The 23,133-nt window shown below is 55.4% G+C and overlaps 1 protein-coding gene across 3 annotated transcripts in view; it reads right to left on the reverse strand.

Annotated features, from left to right (window-relative positions):
* TBC1D22A (TBC1 domain family member 22A) overlaps nucleotides 1-23,133 on the reverse strand; it is a 314,377-nt gene that overhangs the window by 80,961 nt on the left and 210,283 nt on the right. For all 3 annotated transcript variants that reach the window (XM_053582457.1, XM_053582458.1, XM_053582459.1), the window contains exon 11: nucleotides 12,895-13,022. In XM_053582457.1, the coding sequence (XP_053438432.1) occupies nucleotides 12,895-13,022 (128 nt within the window). The remainder of the gene's footprint in view (nucleotides 1-12,894; nucleotides 13,023-23,133) is intronic.

A 23,133-nucleotide genomic window follows, 5' to 3' on the forward strand; every position in this document is an offset into this window, starting at 1 on the left:
GGGGCAGCACCCCTCAGTGCCTTTGCCCATGCTCCCCACGCTCCCTGGGAGCCAGAACAGGTGCTGCCAGCTGTCGTCAGAGCAGCCCTCTCTGTTCCTACTCACTACACTCTCATAATGAAATAAAAGAATAAGTACTGTAGAAAATGGCCAGTGGAAGAGAATGGCTGGGAGTTAGTTGTGCTCTGCAGGTTTATTTTAGCAGCCCTGTCAGCCCTGGGGGGTGGGGGGGATCCCTGCCCAGGGCCCCAGATACTCACAGGTCAGGCCTGTGCTCCCTCCAGCCCGCTTCTGTGCGCTTGGCAGTTAAGTACAGGAGGCCTGGCCAGGAGATCTCAACACTTAAAACAGTGAGAGGAGGTCAGGCAGGAGGAGACAACTGGCAGGGCGTGCGTGTCACCTGGGGCCCAGGCAGAGTGCTGGTCTCGTCCTCCTGGTCATTAACAAAAGGTCACAGAAAATTGGACTGGAAACCTTGAGAACATTTCCCACACCAGGAACACAAGAAGCCAAGCTCCCAAGAGCAATTTTTAGGTTAACTTTTACTTTCTGGACTTCTTCCAGAACATGTAGAAATGAAGGTAATTACCAGGCCCCGCTAGGCCTTCAGAGAAGGGTCTATGAATCAAGGGCACACGTGGGCCCTTTGGTGCACCCGAGGCGTGTCCACTGGGCCTGTGCAAGGCTTCCTCCTATGGAACTCTGAGTAAGGAGCAGCAGGTGCCCTGCCTTCACCCTCCCTCAGCCTTCCACAGCTTGGCTCCCCCGCCCTCCCAATCCCCCTCCCACCTCCCTCAGTTTCCCCCCTCAGCTCACCAGTCCCACCCAGGGGCCATGCAGGAAAGAGTGAGCGGGGCTCACTGGGGAGGACAGAGGGAGGGCCCTAGTCCCCAACGGCCTGCCAGCTTCCTATGCCATGACCCTCCTCCTCAGGCCTGGTAGCAGTCCTTATGACTACCCAGCACACCAGGGCTACCCTGCTTTGGCTTCTTGTCCTGTCTGGTAAGGAGGCCTCTGTCATCAGGGGACACTGGCCTGAGACCATCCAGCAATGTCTCAGCAAGAGAGGGAATAAGGGAACGTGCTGGGGCCAGGCTGGCTTCCTCAGGAGTGACAAGTCCTCCGGGGCTTGCTGGGTCCTGCTACAGCAGCCCACATTTGTACTGTGACTGAAGGCTGCTAGGGACTTTACTGACGATGGCGGTGGGCAACTCTGGCTGGGCCAACCTCAGTAAGTGCCAAGTGACTGTTCTGAGCAGTGCCTCCCTGCAACTGTGCAAACCCCAAAACCACACACAAAATGGGTCCACGCACACCACGTCCTGGCAGGGTCCTGCCCCTGGGCTTCCTTTCTCAGTCACACCCAGGGAGCTGAATCCCAGAGGAACCAGGACTACTGTAACAGTGGCAGCAGAACCAGGCAGCTTGGGGTGGGTGGCAGGAGTGCCCACACCTCTGTGGGGACCCCACTCTGGTTTCTCGCCTTTGGGTAGGGAGTAATACATCCTTAGGTTTAAAGAAAGGCAGCTGGGTGTGGCCACATCTATGGTGCATCTTAGAATGGGTACAGGCAATTGCACTAATGTACACAGCTATGATTTAACAATAAAAAAAATAAAGAAAAAAATAAAGAAAGGCAGCTGAGTCATTATAACATCGAGCTCAAACCATGTAGGTGGAGGCCCATGGAGGGATGCACAGACTCCATCTCTCAGCCACCAGCAAGGCCCAAATCTGTGTTTTGCAAGGAAAAGTACTTCCTGGCACCCAAACAAAGGGGTTGGAGCAGAGTCTGCAGCAAAGGGGGACATCGCCCAGCAATGGCGAGGAGTGGACACAGACAGCAGGGCCCTGGGAACTGCAAGACCTCCCTGAAGCACAGAACCAGGGCACGCTGTCACCTGCACACACTTCCCAGAGCACCCAGGGACCCTGGAGAGCATATGCAGACGGCTTCTCTGCACAGGGGATGGTGCACTAGGGCCTCTTACCACCAAGGGAGAGGCCTCCCGTGACACTGGAGGCCATCACCTCCCTGAAAGGGCTCCATCTTGCCCCCCACCCTCCCCGGCCGCACCAGGCTCTCTTGCCATTCACCCCCATGCAGTAGCCCAGTGGCTATTGCCCGAGGCAGGCACTGCCCCTCCACACTGGCAAGTGGCCCTGTGCAAGTGACTGACTCAGCTCTTTAGGACTGCAATGCAAACAGGCCACAGTGACAGAGCTCAGTACTTCTCCTTTGTATGATTCTTATTTAATGTATAACTTAATCAACATTCTTTGCATATTCACTTTTCTCCTAATCCTGCCTCAGCGCAGGAGGGAGCAGCTCCCTTAGGAGAGAGACTTGGGACCATCCTCTGCCCCATCCTCACCCTCAGGGGAAACACATGTCCTACACGGTGGAGAGCCAAGCTGTCCTCTGGGGCTCTGCTCACAGCCCAGGTGATATTCAGCCTCGTCCTGTGGCCTACAGAACCCAGAACACTGCAGATAAAGTGTTCATGAATACGTCATCTTAACACACTTGCCACTTAATTACTTGCCAGAAATGCAATCTGGGAAGTAAACTCCCTGTGACCTTGGGAGGGGCCAGCCTTTTCACCTCACCCTTCCTCAGAACCAGCCACCAGGGCAGCCTGCAGGGCTCTGCCCTACCCTGTCCTATCCCTGGGGGCAATCGTAAGGCTGGGGGTCCGGGCCAGAGGAGTCACGGGAATAAGGCACTCTGACATCCACTGCAGCCTGGATTTCCCAAGTAGAACCTGGCGGGGTGGCTGGGGTGGGGCTGGGTTGGGAAGATATTTTAATGGGCCCTGATCTTTCCATCCACAGATCCCAGGCCCACATTAGAGCCACAGAGACCTGCCCCATGCCCATTCCAGGACCCAGCCCTCAGACTGGGCAGTACATGCCTTCAGGCTTCTCTTCCCTGGTCACAGGTCACAGGGCATGATGTGAGCCACCCCTCTCACTGCACAGTACCCTGTGCAGGTATTCCTGGGCACTCCCCCCAGTGCAGGTCAGGACCAGTCATAGTTGGGAGGTGCAGGGACTCAGGGGCCTGTCTCAAAGAGTTCACAACCAGCCAGGGACCCCTGGACATCAGTCCTCCTACAGGGGAGTGCCCCACCATGGGCTGGGCAGTACATCGTTCAGGCTGCCATTCACAGTGCCCAGCCATGGGGGGAGGCCAGAGAATCTGCAGTCACCTGGGGTTCTGCAGGGGCAGAGGTGGACAGCACCATGCAGGGCCCTCTGCCCCAAGGTAGAACACCGAGCCACCCAATGCGGGGCATGGGCCTTCCCAACCATGCCACACAGCCAGGGACCTTCCATCAGCCCACAGAACCGGGGCCTATCTGAGATGGCCTGACATCTGGCTCCCCAGCCCTGCTGCCTCCTGAAGAGGAACCTGTACTTGGACACCCCCTGTGCAGGCAAGGCCTGGGTGTGAGAAGGCAGGGCACATGTGGACACCCACTGGCAACCTGCTTCCTCATCAGACCAGCCCCCACCTGCCACAGCCCTTCCCGGCCCCCGACTCCAGCCCAGGGCTGACACCTGATGCTCTTCTCACTTGTTTTTGGAAACCAGGTGCTGGGGCCCTGAGGTTGGGGCCATGGATGTGGGGAAGGAGGTATGAGGCTGGGGGCACCAGAAAGAACATGGATGGGCTCTGGGGCCATAACTAAGCCCCCACCCAGTTCTCAGAGCACTGGCTCCTCCCAGGCTACTGTGCTGAGTGGTCACAGGTCAAAGTGTGTGGCCCAGGGTAGGCTTCCCCCACGTGGTAGCTGTCTCTCTCTCACTGATGCTGTGGCCCAGGGCCGAGCACACAGTAGGGCCTCAGTACAGGGCTAAAAGTAAGCAAACATCCCGGCAGAAAGGAATCCCTGTGGCGCTAGCCTGCAATGTAGGAGCCTGCCTGCTGCACATTTTTTTATTATTAAAAATAACTTTTACTGTCTCCTCAGAAAATGTCCTTACCCTAAACTCAGCTCCAAACCGGCTAAGAATTCTTGTCTCCTTTGGAGTAAGTACAAAGAAATTTATTCAGACCAGTCACCCACTATTGATTACAACAGGGCCACTTGGTGCCTTTCAATGGCCACTTCCCGGAGAGGACTGGACATGGGGAAGTCGCAGAGGCCTTTGCCTTCAGTCCTGATCCCATTACTGTGACTTCCCGGCAACGTAGGAGAACAGACACAGCCACAGCCCTTCAATCCCACTTTCCCCAGGAGCCTGAACAGCCCCTACTGTGAGGAGGTGCCCTGCCTGCCTGCTGCTACCCGGCTGCGGTTTACAATCTTTCACCAAATAATTTCAAAAATGACAAAGACTTTTTCTGTTATAAGTTCAGGAATCAAAATGTGCAAATCACTTTTCTTGCTCCAATAGCTTAGTATTTCATCTGCACTGTCAGGGGAGACTGCTCTGTGTCAAGGACCACATGGAAGCTGGCCAGGGTCCCAAGCCCCCTCCCAGAGGGTCACTTTTTCCTGGGCCCTCACACATTTGGCCAACCATGCTGGAGCCACCCAGGCCTGCAACAGAAAGAAACCCTCTCCTCCCCCATCCCCAAGCCCTAAATAAGCTCAGATAAAGGCCAACATGATTGAAATAGGAAGAAAGTCTTAAGAGTCAGAAGATAGTCCAGAAATGTCTTCAAACACGAGCTCTAAGGCCCAGGATGCTGACATCATTGTCACGCTGGAGCTCCTCCCTGCTGCCTTGGCAGCAGCAAGCCAAGTCTTACTGAATAGTCTCATTTCTGATTCCTTCCACAGCTGACAGTGGTCTATGGCCACTCCCTGCACATGGCAGGTGTAAGGAGCTCAGGCCTCCAGCCTTAACGGGCTCACGAGAAAGCATGTCGTGTGGAGACCCACTTCTCCAAGTTGACTGGACCGCCCAGCCCCTCAGCTTCAGTACCATCTGACCCAGGATCAATGCTGGGGCTCAGGAGGCTCAGGAGAGCCCCATGGCTGTCACAGGGGTACACGGAGCAGAGAACCCAGCAGGCGCTGCTCTCAGAACATGCCATCAGCCCTCTCCCAAGCCTGGCCATGACACTCCCACAGTCACCTTTCAGAGAAACTGTGGAGAGCAGCTCCAATCCACCCTGGGGAGGGCAGATCCCAGGACACAGATGGTGAAATGAAGAACAAGACAGCAAACTGCTTAAATCCAGCCCAGATCATTAGGAACAGGGGCCGGAGGGGCCAGAGCCAGGCTCCGAGGATGGCAGACACCTGCCAGGGCCCTGGGCCTGTGACAATGGGTGGAGGAAGTGAGGGCTTGCCTCACCCTGATAAGAAGTTTGTCAGCCACGCACCAGGCAGCACAGCCTCGGCCATGCCCTCCCACCTGCAGTGTCCAGAGACCTGGGCTGCTATAAGGACCCAAGGAAGAAATGCAGGGTGGGTGGCCCGGTCAGAGCTGGGCTCCTTCTCAGCCCCTGCCCCAGATAAAACTCAGTGTTTGAGCAAGGCACGTGGAGCCTCCCATGAGGCTCCACCAGGATGGGGTAACACTGTGCTGCTCTGGCACCACAGTACCCTGTGCAGACACGTCTACCACTGCACACAGACCAGGCCATGCCCAACTGCCTTCTGGAATCTTGGAATGCACTTTCCGCTTAGTGCAAACCACCCACTTTCACTTCCTGGGCACCTGCCCTGTGTACAGACCGGCCTGGGCATGAGTCCTTGCCCCCATGGAGAGACCTTCAGGGCTCCTGCTGCTGTAGCTCAGCCACCAGATCCAGCTCCCACGTCTCTCTCTGGGAATCCTCCTTAGCCCCGAGGCACCAATGTACCCAGGCACCTGCGGGACACACTGGCTGTGACTGTCGGTCAGCGGCCCCCTCCCACACCAGGCTGTGAACTCTAAGGGCAGGGGCTGCTTCCTTGTGCAGCCCCCTGGGGGTCTCAGGTCCTCGCAGAGGCCTCAGACAAGAAAACATCCTGTAGGTGACACATGTGCTCACAGTCTCAAAAACTGCAGAGCAAATTGCTAGACCCACAGGACTGAGTCCCAACTAAACTCATCTCTCTCACCCGTGGCACAGGCTCACAGCATATCAGCTCCCCAGGCCTGGACCCTGCTGCCTGGACCCTGCCACCACAATGCCTCCACCACCAAGCTCAGTGCTGGGGGCTCCCATCAGGGCTGGGGAGATGTGGCCTGAGGGGCAGCCCAACCCCCGGCTCCTGCTCCTGACAGGCATGGGCCCAGGCCCAGAGATCCCATCCCCTGTGCTCTCATGCTGGGCCCTGGGGCCCCATGAGCAGGGACCAACAAGTGTAACACAAGAGGAGATGATCTCGGGCAAGGTATTTAAGCCCCCAAATCCCCAGTTCTAATTTCTATAAAAACTGGGTAACAATGATCGCTGGGCAACAAGACCCAGAAGTTGTACAGATCAATAGTTTACAGGACACCTGTGATGACAGTGGAGGGAAGACAAGCTTACCTGGCACCCTCTCTGCCAGGCACAGGGCCCTGCACTTTCTGTAGGTTAGAACAGGACAGAAACTGTCTCCCGGTGCCTTCTTCATAAACAAGTTTCCCTGGAACACGGCTGCACCGCCCTCCTGCCTATACCTGCTTCTGTGCTGCAGCAGCAGGGCAGTTAGGAAAAGGTCTGTTCAGCCTGTGAGCCCGAATGTTTGCTACCCAGCCCTGCACAGTAAGTGCCCACCATCAGAGAAACCTTCCCAGGCAAGCTTCCGGGAGCCCGATTTGTTCAGGACACAGGTAAGTGGTGGGCTGAGACAGAAACCGTGAGAACCCAAAACTTGCACCAATAAGGACCCATCAGGGCCTACATGAAATACCCAGATAAAGCCTTTCCTTAATGGATCCAGATCCATTTGGCCTAAGGTGGGCGACTCAGACTTCAGGGTACAAAAGCCACCTCGCCAGGGAGCCACTGTACTCCACAGTATGTACTTGGGGCTTGGGCAGGAGCATGCGCCTCCACAGTACGTACTCAGAGCTCGGGTGGGAGTGCGCCTCCACTGCGCATACTCGGCTCGGGTGGGAGTGCGCCTCCACTGCGCATACTCGGCTCGGGTGGGAGTGCCTCCACTGCGCATACTCGGGGCTCGGGTGGGAGTGCGCCTCCACTGCGCATACTCGGCTCGGGTGGGAGTGCCTCCACTGCGCATACTCGGCTTGGGTGGGAGTGCCTCCACTGCGCATACTCGGGGCTCGGGTGGGAGTGCGCCTCCACTGCGCTGGAAGTCGCCTCCGTTGCATGTACTCAGGGCTTGGGCAGGAGCGCGTGCCTCCACGGTAAGTACTCAAGAGCTAGGGCGGGAGCGCGCATCCACTGCGTATACTCGGGGCTTGGGCAGGAGTGTGCACCTCCATTGCCCCTCTGCCCCCAACACAGTGTGACATGGCCTTGCCCTCTGGAGAGGAGGCGAACAACACAGAAGCCCAGGGAGCTGAGCTGCACATCCCCTCCCCGGGATTTATGGCCAGCCCAGTGCAAGGAGCGTGGAGAGTGATGGGGAACTGGGCAGTAGAGGCCATAATTAAAATTCAAGTGGCCTCTTGGATGTTCACTAGAAAGGGATTTAATAAATGCCTCAGACCAAATGAAGTTATCCTGCAGTACTCACAGGAAAAGGAAATGTTTCCTTTTCTAGAAAAAAGAAAGAAAGAAATCACCAGGTTGTAGGAACTGTAGCGCCTCAGAGGACTTCCCTAGCTTGCAGGGGACACCTGCTGCCTCCCTCCTCACAGAGGAGCCACTGCAAGCAGTCCAAGTGGCCCCTCAGGGTACACGCTGAGCCCTGGAAGGAAGGGCTCAAAGGCAGGATGGCTCTCACGAACTGCAGAGCCCACTCCACCACTGCTGTCTCCAGAGCATCAACAGAGGTCTGTTGACAGTGCTTTCAAAGCCCTGATTGTTCCCAGGCGAAAGAAGTTACTGGAATTTAGAGAAAATTTACCACCTTTCTCAGAGCCTGGTCTCTGCATCTCCTTTTGCAAACCTGTCCATGTCCTTTTTCATTCTAAGGCAGGTCCCAGTGGCACATTCACTGCTGAGTCACAGCCTGGCACTCACTGAACGGGGCCACCACCACCCAGCTGCACCTCCCCCTTGCATCCAACAGTCCCCAGAGCCTCAGATGCCAGGGGCTGTCCCCGCTGGACTCTCCCTCCCCGCCTCGGTTCCACCTCCCCCTTCCCTCTGTCCTTCCTTCCCCCTTCCTCCCCAGTCTAATTATTTTCCATCACTCTCTACACCAATCCCTCAGGCCACTGACCAATACCACTAGGTGGCCTGTTAGGGATAGGGCCGTTCAGCAGGAGGTGAGCGGCGGGGTGAACAAAGAAGCTTCATCTGTTTGAAACCACTCCCCATCGCTGGCATCACCACCTGAGCTCTGTCTCCCATGGGACCAGTAGCATCATGGGAGTCCCACAGGAGCATGAGTCCTACTGTAAACTGCACATGTGAGGGGCCTAGGTTGTACTCCCATGAGAATCTAACGTCTGATGGCTGGAGGTGAGCTGAGGAGGTGATGCCAGCACTGGGGCGTGGCTACAAACACAGATCATCATTAGCAGGAAGGTTTAGACACTAATAAGTCAACTTCTAGCAGACTCAGATCAAAACCATCCCCTATTCCAGGTCCATGAAAAAACTGTCTTCCATGAAACCAGTCCCTGGTGCAAGGAGGATTGGGGACTGCTGCTCTACACCCTAGCTGCAATGTCTTTCCAAACCCACCGCAGTGGTGGGATGGTCCTGGAACACCCCATCCTCTGGGCACCCAGAGTACTACTCCACAGTGGTCACTCTCGAGGGGTGGCCGTGTCATGTTCCGAATTCAAGAGGCCTCCCCCAAGGAGGGGGCGCTCCAGCACAGATCCCTCCAGGATAGCTATTCACAGGTGAGCTGAGCTGTAGCACTGTAGATATATGGGGGAGCTGCTGTGGCTGCCCCACTACTAGGGGGACGTGGAGAGCTGGGGGTACGTGGACCCTTCTGTGAACAGAGCTTGGCAGGGTGCAAGGTCTATCCACCCCCAGGATCCTGGGAGGGGCCGTGCTTGGACAAAAAGGCAACTACCATGTCCCAGGACCTGTCCAGTGAGGGCCTCTGGTGGGTCATGGGCCTGCAGGAGACTGTGGCCCACTAGGCCTCCAGTGGGCACGGGGAGGGACTGTGGCTGACCCGCAGACCCCTCTGCACCCTGGGGTCCTGCCAGGAGGATGTGCCACCCAAGGGCACCAATCTACCTATTTATTATTTATTTATCTAATTTGGAAATGGGGTCTCTTCATAGCTGATCACATTGCTGACCAGCCTGGACTTCTGACCCACTCCCTTTCCCACCTTAGGTCTCTACCTTAGGCAACCCCGCCCCACTCCCAGGGGTCACCGTGCCAAGGCTGAATGCAGCATGCACCCCAACAGGCAGGCTACTGCAGCCCAGAGCCTGGCTCAAGTGATCCTCCCACCCTGGCCACCAGAACCCACAGGTGCACCACTGCCAAGGCTCCACTGGGAGAGACTCCAAAGGGCTGAAGCACTGGGTCACAGACCCTGTTCTGAGCGTGTGGATGTGACGCGAGAACCACATGTGGCTGCTTCCCCACAGGTAGGCGGGTATGGGAAACGTGAATGAGGCTGAGGTGGAGGGCAGGAGACCCACTGAGGCTGGGAGTGGTAAGGGAAGCACCCGGGATCCTCGGATGTCCCTCTGCCTGGCAGGGCCCCTGGGGTCTGCAGCCCTGGAAGGGTAGCTGAGGAGCACGCATGAAGGAGCTGCTGGGCATCCTACCCATGATGGGCCCCTGACCTGGCAAATAGCAGCCCCCCCGTGCCCAGGCAGCCACAGTGTCAGCAGAGCCATGATCACCCTCCCTCCAACATGCCCCTCCTATGCCAGAGAAAGGGAGCAGCTTTGGACAAGCACCCAGGAGCTGGGCCACAGTGAGTGCTGAGGAGAAGCAAGGCAGGTGCAGTGAAGGAGCCTCACCCAGTCTGCCCCAGCTGGCCAGGCCCATCAACAGTGCCAGACAGCAATGGCCCTCATGGGCTGGGCACTGTGTCCTCAGAGCCCGAAGGAGCAAGCTCAGCTCGCCATACTGCCACTGAGCACAGCACCGGCCACAGCCACCAGCCTAGAGTGCCCACTTGATCACCATCGGGCTGACTCTGCACTGCTCTTACCCTCTCACTGTAAAACTGCCCACATGCCTACTGAGGGTACACGCCCAACACATAAGGACCTATGTCCAGCATGTTAGAGAAGAGGCCTTCAGCTCAGGGCAGTGAGGACAGGAAAAAATAAACAAAACAAGACAACTTGGCTGAATGGCTGCTGAAACACACGTAATGGATTTAAGAACAGAGTAACTCGGTTGCAGACCAACAGAAGCCAACAAGCTAAAGGCTTCTCTATCCCTCAAGGTAATAAAGATGCATGGGTAGGCTCTGCCTGCGCAGGGTGGGCTGTGTCCTTTCTAGGGGGCAAAGGACACCCTGAAACTAGCTCTCGTGGGCTGAGGCTCTGGGGCCTGGGACTGCCCCACGCCATGACCATGACCGTCATGGAGCACACACACATCTGGGGAGCAGGGATGTCTCCCTTTTGTCCGGGCAAGCTTTCCGTCTCTCTGCCTGCCTGTGACAATACGCCTCTTTCGTTTTTGCACCACCATCTATGTACTGGGTCTGGGACAGTGCAGGTGCTTCTGGATAACCTTTTATTGACACATATCCCAAGAGGATTTAAGCTGCCTCATAGGGGTAAGAGTTACCGAAACCAGCAATGGTCCAACCAATAAACACCCCCATTCAGGGGAGAGTAATCACCTGATTGCTTTCCCATGATTACCATGTTATTTTCATTGCCAAAAGATGCGATACAATTTCATGGGTACTTGGTCCTGTAAAATAGAAATACCCCCACACTGTAAGAGATGAAAAGGTTTATAAGCAGGGTACTGCCAGTTCAAGAATGAGTCCGCAGTACAAATAAGTCAATTCATGACAAAATTTAATTTCAGGAAAATTAACTCAATAAAGATGCCACAGTTGCACTTAAAGTTTTAATGCCTATTAGGAGCTATAGGGAGCTGGTGCAGAACTAAGGGCAGGCTGATCCATTTCCTAGCTCTTCAGAATGCGATTGACTTAATCCCTAATTTATTCATAATGGGGACAGTATTACAAGGAACTCTGTGTTTAATGAACAGGCCGTGGTCCTGAAAGCCTCACCAATCACAGAAATGGAGAGTGTTCACAGTGTGTGGGATGTTAAGTTTGTTTCCTGTAATACTACAGAGCCGATTGACGGGACCAGACTGCCAGTGCCTCTAACCACACAGCCCACGGTAAGGCCTGATGTCCCAGCAAATGGTACTGGACAGAAATTCTGTAGCTGCCAAGTAACTAGAAGAGCAAAACCAAACTCGGGGATCTGAGTGGCAGTCTGCTAACTAGCAATAATTCGTACAGGGAACATCATGAGACTGTACAAGCTGCAAAAATAGGAAAGCAAAGTCAAAATGCAGGACGCCAAAGGAACAGCACACCCACTGGCCGTGGAGTACCAAGACGAGCACCATGACCAGAAAAAAGGCTCGAGAGGTCGCTCGAGATGAGTCGCAGGAGAATAAGCTCAGAATGAGAGACCTGTCCTGTGGAAAGAATGCATCTAGACAATGTCCTGTGGGGAGGGACTGGTCACTAAGACCCCCAGGTCCTCCCCACTATCCCCATGGACATCCAGGGCAAGGTTCTCTGCAGGGGCCCAGGCCACAGTAAAGCCCGCAGCCCTGCAGCTCCTGCTACCCCAGCACTGATCTCCAAAGGCAGCTATCCCCTCCCTAGACCTCCGCCTGCAGCCCAGGAAGGGCTGTGTTCGCTGCAGGAGAGAGCCAGTCTCCCAGCCTGGAGGGCAAGGCTGGCCTGCACTTCCTCTTCCCGCATTCCACGAGATCTGATCCCTAATCCTACACAATGGCACCTGCTATTTGCAACTGATGATGAGAGGCTGGCACTACCCCACAGCACGGCCTCAGCTTCGGCAAACATCTCAAACAAAATGAAAAGGTGCTACAATAAGTAATGGGACGCTCAAGGGAACAAAGGTGGCTTGTTCCAGAAAACTCAATCTCCTGAAGAAATGAATTTCATCAAAATAGGTGGAGTGTAGAAATTTCGTATTACACTTAATCTGTCTATGACTTTTAAAAAATCTTTATTATAAGTAACTCAAAATGCAGACAAGTGTGAGTCCTGAGTGTGAATGTTTTTGGCAGAAGCAGCTTGAGCCCGCACAGCTGCACGTATTACTCACCACTCACATGCAAATTGCCAACAAGCACTGGGGACACTGTCGCCACAGCTGGAATGAAATTCAGCTGCAAGTACGATGATACGAAGTTATTTTCCCTGTTTTACATCTAGTCAGATGGCAAGAATGCCAGAAATGTACTTTTTAAAGACTGTGTTCCAGTCAAAAGATGTTCTGAGGACAAAAATCAAGCACAGCACCCAGCCCAGGCCTGGCAGGTGGCGGCCGGGGAGCTCACCTGATGGGTGAGATCAAGCACAGCACCCAGCCCAGGCCTGGCAGGTGGCGGCCGGGGAGCTCACCTGGTGGGTGAGGTCAAGCACAGCACCCAGCCCAGGCCTGGCAGGTGGCGGCCGGGGAGCTCACCTGGTGGGTGAGGTCAAGCACAGCACCCAGCCCAGGCCTGGCAGGTGGTGGCCGGGGAGCTCACCTGGTGGGTGAGGTCAAGCACAGCACCCAGCCCAGGCCTCGCAGGTGGCGGCCCGGGAGCTCACCTGGTGGGTGAGGTCAAGCACAGCGCCCAGCCCAGGCCTGGCAGGTGGCGGCCCGGGAGCTCACCTGGTAGGTGTCCCACAAGCGGACCGTGCAGCGCAGGGGCACCTCCCGCATCAGCAGGTTGTTCATCCAGCGGAAGGCGAACTGCAGGTACCGCACCTCGTGCTGGTCCAGATGCCGGTGGACTTGCTCTGTGTGAAACAAACATAGGCCCAGACCATTAGCAGAGCCTCCCAGCCAGGCCATCTGCATCTGCCTTAGACCCCGTTCCAGTGTCCCCCAAAGGCCAAAGAACTAATTAGTGAAAAAGCCACTGGTGACTCTTATGTAGTAGGAAAAAGGAATGAAGGGATGCTGCTGATGGCGAGGACTGTGACCTGCCACCACATCTGGTGACAGCCCAGGCCCACATGCAGGGTGACTCCTGTCTCACAGATGAGGACACGAACTATGAGGCAGTACAGGGCGTGGGGAGCCCAGACTGACACGCACAGCCTGCTGACACCCACTCCTCCCCCTGCCCCAGGGGCCGGTCTGCAGGCCCAGGCCAGGGTCCCAGGAGGGGCTCAAGGAGCAGGGTATGGCCTCTCCATCTCACCAAGACTGCCTGGACCCCACCCAGGGAAAGTGTTCACCTGCACCTGGACCCAGCTGCTGAGTGGGCAATGAGGTGTGTACTGTCCCAAAGGCCAGATGACCTCTGTATCCCAGGTCTGGGGCACCCAAAGAGGCCAGGCATTACTGAGTGCCGATCTCCAAAGCGCGAGCCCCGCGTCAGCCACAGGCTCTTGCCTTCTCACCTCACTGCCATTTTCTCTCAAGTCCCTGATCAGCCTGCCATATTTCAGAACAAGCAAACAGCAGGGCAACAGTCTCAGCTTCAGACCCTGCTCATGCCAACAGAGATGGGCATCGCAGCTCTTGGAAACTTCAAGGGCCCCTGGAACTTCCATTCCAGAGACCCCGTTGATGCCAATGACTACGCCCCTGGGGTCCAGCATTCTATCCATGGGGTTCCAGGAAAGCCGGGACCACTTTATAGACACAAGTAATTATTGCCTGCCTGCCCCAGACCTGCAGTTGCAATGCTCCCACACTCATGTCCTCGGTCCAGCCCATCTGAGGGTGCTGACGGCCCTGCTCTGACCTCTTTCCTTACACCTTCCCAGTCACTTCGTCTCCTGTCCTGAAGAGTGACCCTGAGAAAACTTCACAAAGAAAGTTCTAGAACTAGAAATAAACAGACACAAGAGAAGCTAGTGTTCTGTTTACTGTTTGTTTTCACTCAAGTCGCTGATCGGCCTTCAGGGTTGCAGAACACGCAAATAGCAGGGCATGGGAACCCGTGCTGCTATGGTCCTGTAACCTACTGACCAGCAGCTCTGGTGCAGCATGTAGAGGCCAGTGAGGCCAGGAGCTGCCCTGGCCTGAGGACAGGGATGGATTACAAGGAGGCTTTGCTGGGCTGGCCCTAGAAAGGCAGAGGCAGCTCAGGTCCCCACACCGGTTCCTTAACTGTCTCTGCCCTCACTGTAACACTCCTTCCCCAAACCACTGCTCTCAGCTGACCAGAGCACACATGCTAGGCAGGATTCCTGTGGGCCCGGAGTGGGGGGACACATGGGGCGGAGGCCACACTGTGGAGCTCAACACCATAAAGCAGGAGGCTCTGGGCCTGAAAGAGTGGTGGGGGGAGGCCTGGGGGCCTGGGCAACGGAGCAGCCTATGGGGCCTCCAGCCAGCACCACCATCCCCAGACACTGGGCCACTGCACAGAGAGTCATTCTACTTCTGTGTTACTAGGGGCACTAGCACACACCCACCCAAACATGACCAGGACACTTCCACATCCACACCATAAATCCTGCTAGTCCCCCACCCCCGTGAATGCTCACGAGAGTCTCAGGAGTGGAACATTTGGGTGAATAAGTGGTTGGAAACGCTGGTGCCCGGTGTGAGTCAGGAACTCCCCGGCATGGGTGCCAGAGTTGGCTGGAAGCAAGCAGGGACCTGTGACTACCCTGAGTGATGGAAAAGGTCGCTTTCATATCAAACCCAAAGCAAACCTGTTCTATGGCAACAAGTCAATTGTCATCAAAAGCTTCTAGGATAAAATCTAAGAATGCAATAAAATCTCATCTTTGCACTGGGCCACTCGGAGCTCCTAGGCCCAGGGCCCAAGCAGGAAGTCTGGAGCTCATCTCCCCTGCCCAGGATCAGTCCCAAGAGGTCAAGCCCAGAGACTCGGAAGAGCAGGCCTTAACCACAGCGGGCCGGATGCCGGTATGTGGTGGGGTTTGGCAGCAACCCCCGGCATCGCCATCCTCACCTCCATCCCCACCAGTATCTCCATCATGGTCCTCCTTCTCCTCATCACCACCATCTCTATCATCATCCCCTTCACCATCACCAACCTCTCCATCCTCCTCATCCCCATCCCCTCCACCCTGCTTGTCTTCTTCCCCATCACCATCACCATCCCCTCCACCCTCCTCGTCTTCTTCCCCGTCACCATCACCAACCTCTCCATCCTCCTCATCACCATCCCCTCCACCCTCCTCGTCTTCTTCCCCGTCACCATCACCAACCTCTCCATCCTCCTCATCACCATCCCCTCCACCCTCCTCGTCTTCTTCCCCATCACCAACCTCTCCATCCTCCTCATCACCATCCACTCCACCCTCCTCGTCTTCTTCCCCATCACCATCACCAACCTCTCCATCCTCCTCATCACCATCCCCTCCACCCTCCTCGTCTTCTTCCCCATCACCATCACCAACCTCTCCATCCTCCTCATCACCATCCCCTCCACCCTCCTCGTCTTCTTCCCCGTCACCATCACCAACCTCTCCATCCTCCTCATCACCATCCCCTCCACCCTCCTCGTCTTCTTCCCCGTCACCATCACCAGCCTCTCCATCCTCCTCATCACCATCCCCTCCACCCTCCTCGTCTTCTTCCCCGTCACCATCACCAACCTCTCCATCCTCCTCATCACCATCCCCTCCACCCTCCTCGTCTTCTTCCCCGTCACCATCACCAGCCTCTCCATCCTCCTCATCACCATCCCCTCCACCCTCCTCGTCTTCTTCCCCGTCACCATCACCAACCTCTCCATCCTCCTCATCACCATCCCCTCCACCCTCCTCGTCTTCTTCCCCGTCACCATCACCAGCCTCTCCATCCTCCTCATCACCATCCCCTCCACCCTCCTCGTCTTCTTCCCCGTCACCATCACCAGCCTCTCCATCCTCCTCATCACCATCCCCTCCACCCTCCTCGTCTTCTTCCCCGTCACCATCACCAACCTCTCCATCCTCCTCATCACCATCCCCTCCACCCTCCTCGTCTTCTTCCCCATCACCATCACCAACCTCTCCATCCTCCTCATCACCATCCCCTCCACCCTCCACGTCTTCTTCCCCGTCACCATCACCAACCTCTCCATCCTCCTCATCACCATCCCCTCCACCCTCCACGTCTTCTTCCCCGTCACCATCACCAACCTCTCCATCCTCCTCATCACCATCCCCTCCACCCTCCTCGTCTTCTTCCCCGTCACCATCACCAACCTCTCCATCCTCCTCATCACCATCCCCTCCACCCTCCTCGTCTTCTTCCCCGTCACCATCACCAACCTCTCCATCCTCCTCATCACCATCCCCTCCACCCTCCACGTCTTCTTCCCCGTCACCATCACCAACCTCTCCATCCTCCTCATCACCATCCCCTCCACCCTCCACGTCTTCTTCCCCGTCACCATCACCAACCTCTCCATCCTCCTCATCACCATCCCCTCCACGTCTTCTTCCCCGTCACCATCACCAACCTCTCCATCCTCCTCATCACCATCCCCTCCACCCTCCTCGTCTTCTTCCCCGTCACCATCACCAACCTCTCCATCCTCCTCATCACCATCCCCTCCACCCTCCTCGTCTTCTTCCCCGTCACCATCACCAACCTCTCCATCCTCCTCATCACCATCCCCTCCACCCTCCTCTTCTTCTTCCCCGTCACCATCACCAACTTCTCCATCCTCCTCATCACCATCCCCTCCACGTCTTCTTCCCCGTCACCATCACCATCCCCTCCACCCTCCTCGTCTTCTTCCCCATCACCATCACTAACTTCTCCATCCTCCTCATCCCCATTCCCTCCACCCTCGTCTTCTTCCCCGTCACCATCACCAACCTCTCCATCCTCCTCATCACCATCCCCTCCACCCTCCTCGTCTTCTTCCCCGTCACCATCACCAACCTCTCCATCCTCCTCATCACCATCCCCTCCACCCTCCTCGTCTTCTTCCCCATCACCATCACTAACTTCTCCATCCTCCTCATCCCCATTCCCTCCACCCTCGTCTTCTTCCCCGTCACCATCACCAACCTCTCCATCCTCCTCATCCCCACCCCCATTCTCTCCATCCTCCTCCTCTTCTTTCTTGTTCTCACCTTCCTCTCCTCGATTTCCTCTTCCTCCTCCTCCTCACCACCTCCCCCTTCCTCTTCCTCCTCATCTCCACAGCTGTTAAAACAGACCCTCATCTTGACTTCCTCAATTAGAATCTTGGAGAGCGGATTGAGAAATGTCCCTAGAAGATTCTTTGTGCCATCATGCCCCCATGTGGGAAATTCCTCCCAGGCACTCATACAGGGCCCTGGCACCACACAGGCTCCCCACAGGCCGCCCCACTCCAGGTCCTCCCAAGGAAAGGGCCGTGTGTGTGGCCAGAGGGGCTACCATCAGGCCATTTACTTAATAGCTTCCTTCTCATCAACTTATGCTTGATTAAATACATGTACTTTTAAAAGAAAGCTAATTTCAGGTGGCGCCTGTGGCTCAGTCAGTAAGGCACTGGCCCCATATACCGAGGGTGGCGGGTTCAAACCCAGCCCCGGCCAAACCGCAACCAAAAAATAGCCAGGCGTTGTGGCGGGCGCCTGTGGTCCCAGCTACTCGGGAGGCTGAGGCGGGAGAATCGCTTAAGCCCAGGAGTTGGAGGTTGCTATGAGCTGTGTGAGGCCACAGCACTCTACCGAGGGCCATAAAGTGAGACTCTGTCTCTACAAAAAAAAAAAAAAAGAAAGCTAATTTCACTACCAAGAAACAGTTCCCACCTGCTGAGTGGCAGAGGAGCGAGCAAGCCGCATGACCTGAGTGGTGCTCCTCAGAGGCCACACCAGGTCACAGCCTTGGCAGCAGTAAGTCACACAGCTGTGTGCTCAGAAGGCAAGACCCTCTATGTCCCTGGCCGCGGGCACTTCACACAATGCTGGTGTCCATCAGTAGCCACATCAGCAGCTCCGTCGTTACCCCGATGTGAGAAACACTGGCCAGAGAGTAAGCAGCAGAGACCCCGCCCTCCCTCGGTCTCCACTGGGGCACGTCCTCCCTGCTGGTGGAGGCACCTACTCAGGACACGCCCCGCCTGCCACTCCCTCTATTTGGTTCTCCTGAAGCATTATCCACAGTGAGCAGCATGACAACCCAGAGCCTCTGCCCACTCTAGGACATGAGCTGGCCAGGGCCAAGTGCCACACCTGAGTCACCTGTGTTTCTCCAGCCCCTGCACACACGAGGTGCCTAGGGAGTGCCTGTCGGATGGAGGCATGGATGGATGGACGGACAGACAGATGGATGAATGCAGTAAGCAAACTCATAACTGAAAAACTGAATAAATCGCCAGTGTGTCAGTTCTTCTCCACTCCTATTTCTTAACATGGCAATGATCAGGGTTTTTTCCCAGCAATTTAAGGAGTCATTGTGTTCTAAATTTATAGGATTATTTCTAACCTGAAATTATCTGCTGCTCATTTTGGGAACTAAACTGACAGGACCACCAAGGTGGCTCCTGTATCCAGGCCTGACCTCTGGCCACTCCCCAGGAGGGCAGAGGTCCATCAGGATGGATGATCAGCCTGTGTGCCCAGCGCACTGCCATGGACAGTGCCATGGAGCACTGAACAACATGAAATACAAATCTGATGAATACTTGAAAACCAGCAGTTTAGAAAATGACTAAATTCACTGAACAAGCCTCTTTTGCACAGAAAAAAAAAAAACATGAGCTTCCATGAATATGCAGTTGGCTGCTAGAGGACAGCAGGCTGGAACAACTGTATAACAGCTCTAGAGAACATCACTGCCTGAAGACGGCACACTGAGAAAGGGAGAGGTGTGAGAGGAGCACCCCAGGGCAGGTACTGGGGGCCCTGGTCACCTCTAGGGCAGTTCCCTCACCCCTACAGGGAGTACCGAACTCCCTGGTCACCCTCAGAGCAGGTGCCTGGCCCCAGGGGGAGTACTGGCCCCCTGGTTACCCCAGCCTGCACGCAACATGCACATCTGGGTGCAGTGAGCACTTTTTGCCACCCTGCACTGTAGCACAGCTTGGAGACAGAGACAAGTGCTGCAGAGGTCGGCTTGGGGCTTCTGGGACACTCGACCAAACTGCCCATCTTGTCCAGCCAGCACTGCCAAGGCAGAGCCCCACCAGCGCCAAGGCAGCAGTGAGCAGCCACATGCTAATACTCGGGATGGACAGCAGATTTGCCGACCCCAGTTTCACTGACATAGGCTGCAACAGTTTTTTGGGGGGGTAGGCGGTTGGTTTTCACGTTTTATTGGGGGCTATGAAGGAGGTGTAGCCCCCTCCCTGTGGATGGAGATACTCACAGTTTCTTCAGCCACTCTAAGCTTGGGACTTGGGGGTCCTGAGGATGGCTGGGGGCAGCGGGCATGTTCCCATTACCTCAGAGGGGCACTGGGCAGGTGTAGGGCATGGCCTTGCTGATCACGATAGAGTCCTTGGTGTAGGGGCTGAGCAGGGGCAGCATTATAGTGAGGTCCACAGCAGTAAGGACACGCCCAGCACTGGTGTCCTGGCCAGGCATTCAGAGGACATGGGGAGTCTCGCAGAGGCAGTGGTGAGAACGCAAAGCACCCCAGGAGTTGTAATCTGGGGCAGTTTTTAACAGGGTCACAGAACCTCACATTTCCATCCCCCACCCCTGTCGCCCACATACTGTCAGTTATCACTGAGCACTGGACCAGGCTTGGGCCTAGCACAGGTCATCCTCCGCTAAACTGTGGCTTATTCCAGGGTAGAGACCTTGTCTGGGCCCAGAGACCAGAGCCAAGGCAAAGCCTGAGCCATGTGCTGTGCACAGGGTGCACATTTGTGAGAGGGGCACACCCCGGCCACCTCTCTGGAGAGGTGGACCAGGTGGTGCTGGTGGGGACAGCAAGCGGCTGCAGAGCCATAGCAGGTGAGCAGTGCCCCAGCCTGATCCGCTGCACCTGGAGCATGTGCAGTCACAGGAGGAGAAGGCGACATCTCACCGACTGGGAAACAAACAGCCCTACACATGCCTGTGGGGCAGGCGACACCCTCCTGAAGCAAACTGGCGAGAAACAGATCTGAAAAATTAAAACACATCTTTCTGGAACATCTGTCACTGTAGTAACTTAACCACAGTGAAAATTAACCCTCTGCGCCCTGCTTGAGAGACTAAAAGGCAGCAAGGCACGGCAAACCCCTCCCCCTTCGACAGTGACTCAGTGAGGAGGAGCCTGTTCCAGCCAGGGCAAGTCAGCTGGCTACCCTGCACCTAACTCCCACTGGGCAGCCCCGCAAAAGGGCCACGTGCCTCCTGCCCTGACCCTGGGGGATCCTTGCCCCTATCCTGTGAGATGAGCCAGGCTGACCAAGGGGCACTCTTGGCAGCAGTCAAGATGGGACCCAGGACTGCTTCCTCCAACCCCCTGAAATGACCCTACACTGCTGGACCAAGGCACAGACCCACCCTTGTATCTCTGGGTGCCAGCACCCTGAACACAGCCATGCCCACAAGCAAAGACCAGAAAACTTAACATGGCATTAACCCCACAGGGACACAGCAGGTCCTTCTGGAATGAGGGTTCCTCACTCATCTGTCCCTCTGGTGAACACTGACTGGGGCTCTCCCCCTCCCAGGACTGCCTTTAAAAGTCACCCTGCAGGAAAGACAGGCCCACTTCTCACCTCCAGGCGCTCAGGAAGACTCAGCCTGGGAGACTCAGGCTATGGAGACTCAGCCTCAGTTCCAAGGTGTCTCCCTTGGCAGAACTAGCCAACGTGAGCATCCTGAGTGCTCAGCCTTTCTTTCTGAACAATGCAGTAACTTTAACTACTGAAAGGCCCTAAAAAGGCAAATCTACACCCCTCTGTCAGTGATATGAACCATGGTGTGAGGTCACAAGGTCCCTCATGGAAAGTGCTCCACTGGATGATCCCAATACAGCCAGGCTGACCTGGCCTAATTCTGGGGCCAGTGGAAGTCCCTCCCTGAACAAACTATAGTGTTCCCTCTCTGCAGGAGTGGCCTCTTCCACTGGCCGCACTAGGAGTAGCTAGTGAAGGGTGAAGCAGTGGTCAGTGCTGGCACCCCAGACACATCTCACGTACAGAATGACGTCCCTGCAAAGCTGCCTCCTCTTCTAAACACGTGAGAAATGGACTACTAAACTCCAGGCACTGCTTCAATTTATATACATCAGAGCTGCAAATGTATATGCCAAAAAGATTCATTTTTCTTACTTTATAAGTAATTGTGAACAGATGCTCTTTCACTGATAGAGATAATTTGGTTAGCAATAATTCTGAATTCTGAATTCCCATTTCACCAGAAATAAGAGAGAACACACAATGACTGAGCAGGCAGATGTAATTATTGTCATATTTCAGGCTGAAGTTACTTTTTTCACGACACCCTATGTGGCAGGGCAGGGCGATGTTATTGCTGTAAAGTCTCAGGAAGAGACTTGTCATATTGGGAAAGAGAAACAAGTACAATATTTGTTGAACACTTTTCTCAGCACTTTAAACAGCAGATCTACAGACCAAAAATTCTGCTGAAACATCTTGTCTTCTTGATTAAAAATAAAAATAAATTATGCAAACACATTGTGTCTCAGGATTTATGCTAAAAAGGGAAAAAAATGTATCCCATTGACTTGGCATAAAAGAACATGCTGTTTATGCAGGACCAGACACTACTTAGATTTATTTGCCCAAAGAGTAGGCATAATTGCTCACGCTTAGATACCTGACAAAGAAACCCTTTCAAACCCCTACACAAAGCTGAGAGCAGACATGAATACATCATGCCTTTACCGGAGAGGCGTGAATAGGCTTTGATTTGGGGGGAAGATTTCAATTCTCTAATCGGTTAAAAAGATAAAAAAGAACAAAAGCCAGAGCCAGTAACAGGGAGCATGGGCCTCTCTGCAGCCAGAAGCCTCCAGTTCTGAGCTCCCACCCTCCTCATTTGCAGGATTTGGTTCATTTTTACTGTCAACAGCTAAAAAAAAGTCAGGTCCCAGATAGAGGCAGGGTCCAGCCACACTAAGCAGGGCACTATGGCCCCTGTGGTATCCCAGGTGGGCAGACGAACAGCTCAGTGAGACCAAAGGTACACAGCAGGCCCAGGCAGCCCAGCAGGAGAAGGGGAAGCAGGGGCCAGCAGGGACAGGCACACAGCAGAGCTGCACTGTGGCCAAAGGCAGAGGCCTCCCAGGCCACAGAGGGTCTGGGCAGGAGAGGGGATAGGGCAGGAAGATGGGGGCCACGGGACAGCAGCAGAACCCAGAGCACATGGTACAAATCCCTGCAAGCAGCAGATGAGGCTGGGCTAGACATTAGTGGGCAGTGGAAAGGCCTTGAGGCTTACAGTCAGGCAATCCTGGGTTCAAATCTCAGTCCTGCTTCTGCAAGTTATCTGAGCTCTCCAGGCCTCTAGGTCCTCTCCTGGAAAACAGGAAGAAGGCCGGCTCCTCAGGAGCCCTTGGGGTGGCTGCAGTCTCCTCCTGCCTGTCTCAAGGCTGGACTAAGACAGAGGGTGGGAACAACACACAGCCTCTCTGGGAAGAAGGCACTGGGTGCTGACCACGCCAACCACTCATTGCTGCACAGCCAGGACAGCTCCTCTCGGCCTCTCAGGGCACCTGCCCCGAGGCCTGAGAGCAGCGGGGCCACCATCGGTTCCCTAGGGATCTTGTAGCCATCACAACACACAGAGGGAAACAAAGGGCCTCAAGGCCAGCAGGGATGGAACACAGAGACTCACTAGAAAAACAGGGAAGAAGAGACTGCGCACCCAGGCCCAGCCCATCCTCTCTAGCAGATGCTTCCTGTGTGGAGGGCTTCCCATACACGGCACTGCAACCAGGACAGAGGGCGGCCGCTGCCTTTGGCCTAAGGGAGGTGGGCTGTGACTCCAGCATGGACTGAGCTGACAGTAAATGGCCAAAGGAGCCAGTGCT

Source organism: Nycticebus coucang, chromosome 3 (genome assembly GCF_027406575.1).
Source record: "Nycticebus coucang isolate mNycCou1 chromosome 3, mNycCou1.pri, whole genome shotgun sequence".
Taxonomy (NCBI): domain Eukaryota; kingdom Metazoa; phylum Chordata; class Mammalia; order Primates; family Lorisidae; genus Nycticebus; species Nycticebus coucang.